At 38.9% G+C, this 5,975-nt stretch overlaps 1 protein-coding gene across 1 annotated transcript; it reads left to right on the top strand.

Annotated features, from left to right (window-relative positions):
* The first annotated feature begins 2,569 nt into the window (after positions 1-2,569).
* Positions 2,570-4,958, top strand: LOC120636361. Its single transcript, XM_039907811.1, has 2 exons — positions 2,570-4,816; positions 4,932-4,958. The coding sequence occupies exons 1-2, from the start codon at positions 2,570-2,572 to the stop codon at positions 4,956-4,958; spliced, it is 2,274 nt and encodes a 757-aa protein (XP_039763745.1).
* Positions 4,959-5,975: the final 1,017 nt, after the last annotated feature.

The following is a 5,975-nucleotide window of genomic DNA, read 5'->3' as shown; positions in this document are numbered from 1 at the left end:
CAGCCCTTGACTGCAATCTCATCGCAAATTATGATGCGATCTAAAAAGGTAGCGGGCTAACCTGTTAGGGAGCATGGTAGTCATATCCCTAACCGGTTTTTACGCGTCATTGCACCGGAACACAAATTGAGTCTTTGTCGGTATGGTATTAATCTTTATTCAGTTAAATAAACTCTTTTTGTGTATGTTTTGACAATCGTACTTAAGGAGTAAACCCTAGTCGTGCGTCGGAGCTGACACACACTTTTTATTTATTAAGAAGCCAACGTGCATACAACCTATCTTAATATATGGGTGGTTACAAGCCACGGCCAAAGTCTCCCACCAGATCAGAAGTTATAACATCCCAAATAATTTGAAATTACAAGATTTCATACCAATGTATATTGAGTCCTTGCATTTTTACATAGGAATATCTTAAGTCAGTCGAATAAAAAGCAGGAAGCAACTTGCTTTCGTTTTTGCACAAAGGAATTCTTTGATATCGTACTCTGGATAGAGAAAAAAATAGTCTACAATCGCTTCTTTAAATAATAAGTCTAATGAAGGTCGAAAAACTCGAAAAAATAAAAATACTGCCAGATTCTATTATATATCACCGAACTTATGAATAATCCCTACTAATATTATAAATGCGAAAGTAACTCTGTCTGTCTGTCTGTCTGTCTGTTACCTTTTCACGCCTAAACCGCTGAACCGATTTTGATGAATTTTGGTATAGAGATAGATGGAACCTTGGGAAAGGACATAGGGTACTTTTTATCCAGATCCCGATCCCGATCCCGGAATTATACGGGTGGAAACGCAGAGTGCAGTTGTGTATCGTATATCCCTACTAAATGAATTTTGGTATAGAGATAGATGGAACCTTGGAAAAGGACAAAGGCAACCTTTTATCCCGATCCCGATCCCGATCCCGTAATTATGCGAGTGATAGATAACGCAGGGTGCAGTTATGTATCGTATATGCCTACTAAATGAATTTTGGTATACGTTTACGTACGTACGTATACGTTTACGTTTTATTGCGTTTACAATGTATACATGGGGAGCATTCCACAATGCTGCTTTTGATTATGACCCATCGATTGAGTATAATAACCATCGATTACTTCTCATAGGTGGAATGGATAAAAAATGTATACATTGTGAAGCACTCAAGTGGAAAGAAGAAACTCCGGGTATGTGTTATTCTGGTGGCAAGGTTTCAATTCCAATACTTGGAGAACCAGAGGAACCATTGAAGTCTTTACTTTTAGGTGATAACAACGAATCGCGGCGTTTTTTAATCAAAATAAGGAAATATAATTCATGCTTTCAAATGACGTCATTTGGTGTAGAAAATGAGGTGGTTATGCCTGGGTTTTCATCTACTTTTACAATCCAAGGTCAAATCTATCATAGGATTGGTTCTTTGCTTCCTACAAATAATGAGCAACCAAAATTTTTACAGATTTATTTTATGGGAAATGAAAACGACGAGGTTGACCGCAGGTGTCAAAACATTCAATTAGTAGAAAAGGATATTGTCTTAAAGATTCAGAGAATGTTGCATGAACATAACCGCCTAATAAACACTTTCACAACAGCCTTAGAAAGAATGCCGGGAGATGATTATAAGTTGGTGATTCACCCAGATCGTACACCAAGTGGGGAACACGAAAGACGATATAATGCACCTTTAATAAATGAAGTCGCAGCCATGGTTTGTGGTGAACAGTTTGCTTCCCGTGATATAGTTTTACATGCCCGTGATAACACACTAACTAGGGTGCCGGATACACATAAATTTTACGATGCGTTACAATATCCGCTAATATTTAGCAAAGGGCAAGAAGGGTATCACTTTCAAATTCCACAAGTCGATCCTGTAACTGGCCTGCCCTTGCCTAACAAAAAGGTATCATGTATGGACTTTTATGCCTTTCATATCATGATTAGAGAAAATGATTTTAATATTATATCACGATGCAGGCAACTGGCCAATCAGTTTTATGTTGATATGTACGTTAAGGTAGAAAGTGAACGATTACGATACATAACATTAAATCAAACTAAATTAAGAGCAGAAAATTATATCCACCTTCAAGACGCAGTAGCGAATGACGCTAATCTAAATCCAAATGATATTGGTAGAATGATAATTTTACCGTCTTCATTTGTAAATAGTCCGAGGTACTTACACGAATATACTCAGGATGCGTTTGCTTATGTACGTACATATGGTCGCCCTGACTTATTCGTTACGTTTACTTGCAACCCAGCATGGCCGGAAATAGTAAATGAATTAATGCCGGGTCAAAGCGCGATTGATAGGCATGATGTAGTCGCAAGAGTTTTTAGGTTGAAAGTTAAAAAACTTATGTCTGTTATTTCCAAAGGCAGAATATTTGGAGAAGTGATCTGCTTTATGTATTCCATAGAGTGGCAGAAGCGTGGCCTACCACATGTCCACATATTATTGTGGTTAAAAGACAAGTTGAGACCCGATCAAATTGATAATATTATCAGCGCAGAAATACCCGATCCAAGCACTGACAAGACACTTCATGATATTATAGTTAAAAACATGATTCATGGTCCATGTGGACCTGAAAATCCTCAGTGCCCTTGCATGAAAGATGGAAAATGCACAAAGAAATTTCCTCGCAAATTACACAAAGACACTGTCCACAGTGAAAACGGATACCCACTCTATCGTAGAAGAGCACCAGCAGACGGAGGTCGAACGGCATCTGTGAAACTACGAAATGGGAGTTACGTCACTATTGATAATAGTTGGGTGGTCCCTTATTCCGCTATTCTATTAAAAATATTTAACGCCCATATAAATGTTGAGGCTTGCAGTTCAGTGCGCGCTATCAAATATATCTGCAAATATATTAACAAAGGCAGTGACCAAGCTATTTTCAATTTTAGGAGCACAGAGCTTGCAAATCGCGTAAATGAAGTACATACATATCAATCTGGTCGTTATGTTAGCAGCAACGAAGCCGTGTGGCGGTTATTAGGGTTCCCGTTGCACGAAAGGCACCCCACCGTTACACATCTAAGTGTACACTTAGAGAACGGTGAACGAGTTTATTTTACAGAAGATAATTTCCACGAGCGACTATCTACTCGACCAAAAACCACCCTTACAGCTTTTTTTGAACTTTGCATAAGAGATGAGTTTGCAAGAACTCTTATGTATGCTGAGGTACCGAGATATTACACATGGGACGCAACCAGAAAAACTTGGAAACGCCGAATTCAAGGAACTTCGGTTCAGAACTGGCCTGGTGTCAAATCTGGAGATGCCTTAGGACGGGTTTACACAAAAACAGTCCATGTTACTAACATGGAATGTTTTTGTTTAAGGATGCTTCTACACCATGTGCGTGGGCCAACCTCTTTCAATGATCTCAAAAAATACAACAATCAAGAATTTTCAACATTTCGAGAGGCATGTGAGGCAAGAGGATTATTGGAGGATGACAATCATTGGAATATAACACTGGAAGAGGCTGCACAATGTAGATCAGCGGCCAAGGTGAGAATGCTTTTTGCTATACTAATAGCGACATGTGGGCTTTCAAACCCTCAACAACTGTGGGAAAGGTACAAAATTCAAATGGCCGACGATATTTTACACAGAGTACAACATCATAGTCCAAACGTTACATACAATGATTTCATTTTTAATGAAGCCCTAACAAAGATAGAAGACCAAGTCATAACTATAACTGGGAAAGATTTGTCAGATTTTGGGTTGAGCAGGCCGCAAAGAACTGGGGAAGTTTGCAGTGATATAATAAGAGAATTGAGTTACGATGCTGCTTCTTTACAACAACAAATAACTGAGTCTGTTCCGCGTCTAAACCCAGAACAAAGATTAGTTTTTGAGAATGTTGTGCAAAAAATCGAAAGTGGCGAAGGTGGTTTATTCTTTTTGGATGCGCCAGGAGGCACGGGTAAAACATTTCTTTTAAATTTACTTTTAGCCCAAATTCGTAAAGATAAAGGAGTTGCTGTTGCTGTAGCTTCTTCTGGAATAGCAGCTACGTTACTTAATGGTGGCCGAACGGCACATTCAGTACTTAAACTGCCATTGAACTTAGCTCATGAGGAAATGCCAGTTTGTAACATTACTAAAAATAGTGACCGTGGACGAATGTTACAGCAATGTAAGCTGTTGGTTTGGGATGAATGTACCATGTCCCACAAAAGAGCGATAGAAGCACTAGATCGGACCATAAAAGATATTAAGAGTAACCAAAGTATCATGGGTGGTATGGTGGTACTTTTAGCTGGCGATTTTAGACAGACTCTGCCGGTAATTACTAGAGGCACGCCGGCAGATGAAATAAATGCATGTTTAAAAGCGTCTCCATTATGGGTGCATGTAAAAAAATTTTGTCTGACTACAAATATGCGAGTACAACTGCACAGTGATACACAATTGGTGCAATATGCGGATGCTCTTCTGAAAATCGGAGAAGACCGTATGGAAACAAATAGTGACGGAATGATTACATTGAATCGTGAATTTTGTAATGTTGTCTGTAACATGGATGACTTAAAGAACAACGTCTATCCCGATCTTGCAACCAATATGAAGAACAGACAATGGCTGTGCGAAAGGGCAATTTTAGCACCGACAAACGAAGTAGTGGGGCAGATCAACGAACAAATCATGTCAGATGTGGAAGGTGATTTTGTTGAGTATCTGTCCGTAGACAATGTCATGGACACTGAGCAAGTGACATCGTTCCCTGTAGAATTTCTTAACTCCTTAGAATTATCGGGGGTGCCTTCCCATAAGTTGAGGCTAAAAGTAGGTGTCCCGGTCCTGTTGATGCGAAATCTTGACGCACCAAGAATGTGTAATGGCACACGTCTACAAATTACACACCTGGGACACAATATTGTGAGAGCAATAATTATGACAGGAACAGCAAAGGGAGAAGAAGTGTTAATTCCCCGTATTCCAATAATCCCTACCGATTTGCCATTCCAATTCAAAAGAGTACAATTTCCCCTGAAAGCAGCATTCGCTATGACGATAAACAAAGCTCAAGGACAGACACTCAAAGTAGCTGGTGTTCATTTAGAAAAAAACTGTTTCTCCCATGGGCAACTGTATGTGGCGTGCTCACGAGTATCGAGTCCACAAAACCTTCATGTTTTGACCAAAGAAGGAAAAACAAAAAATGTCGTATACAAAAACGTATTAAACTAAGTTAAGTCAGGGATCAGGGTCAGGAAAAGTCTACCTATGTTAATCTCAATAATTCAATGTGCCGGCTTCATTATAATCGTTTCATTATAGTTTCAGAGCCTATTCAGTCCAACCAAATTTACACGAAGTAGTAGTTCTACGCAGACGAAGTCGCGGGTAACAGCTAGTAACAATATAAAAATATCAATATTCCAATAATCACTAAATGGGGATTCTAGTTCTTTCCTTACAATCTAAACAAAAAACATTTAGCTGGAATATACTTACATGGCCGGGGAACTGGGGCAGAAGAAATGGCACGTTGAAATTGTTTGTAAACCACTGCAGTTTTGAGAACGCATCCGGGGTTATTGCGCCAACCAAAAACAGCATTCCTGTGTTAAGTTTCCGGCAAGCTGTAACAAAAACAATTATCATTTAATTATCTTCGAATAAGTTTTATTAGCGGGACAGATACAATTAGTTACCATTTCAGACCATTTAAGCAATTAAACAACGAACAAATTCATAATAGTAAGTGGTAGTATCACTTCCTTCAACGGTGAACATCGTGAGCAAACCTGCATACCTAAGAGCAGTGGCGCGCATAGAGGGTATGCACAGGGTATGCAGATGATATAAAATGAAGAAAATCTCCAATAAGAGTTATAAAAAACTTAAGGATATGCATTGTAAGAGTTATGGAAAGCCTACCATTAAGTATTTATAGCTCCTACTGAGGATTTTCTTCATTTTATATCATCTGCATACCCTG

This window comes from Pararge aegeria, chromosome Z (genome assembly GCF_905163445.1).
Source record: "Pararge aegeria chromosome Z, ilParAegt1.1, whole genome shotgun sequence".
NCBI classification, from domain to species: Eukaryota; Metazoa; Arthropoda; class Insecta; order Lepidoptera; family Nymphalidae; genus Pararge; species Pararge aegeria.
This window is presented reverse-complemented; position numbering and strand designations above follow the sequence as displayed.

Excerpts from the sequence above, each read along its gene's own strand:
- LOC120636361 (XM_039907811.1), top strand. The coding sequence starts at position 2,570 with ATGATTCATGGTCCATGTGGACCTGAAAATCCTCAGTGCCCTTGCATG. Across the intron at positions 4,817-4,931 it reads CCCATAAGTTGAGGCTAAAA|GAACAGCAAAGGGAGAAGAA; the intron begins GTAGGTGTCCCG and ends TAATTATGACAG.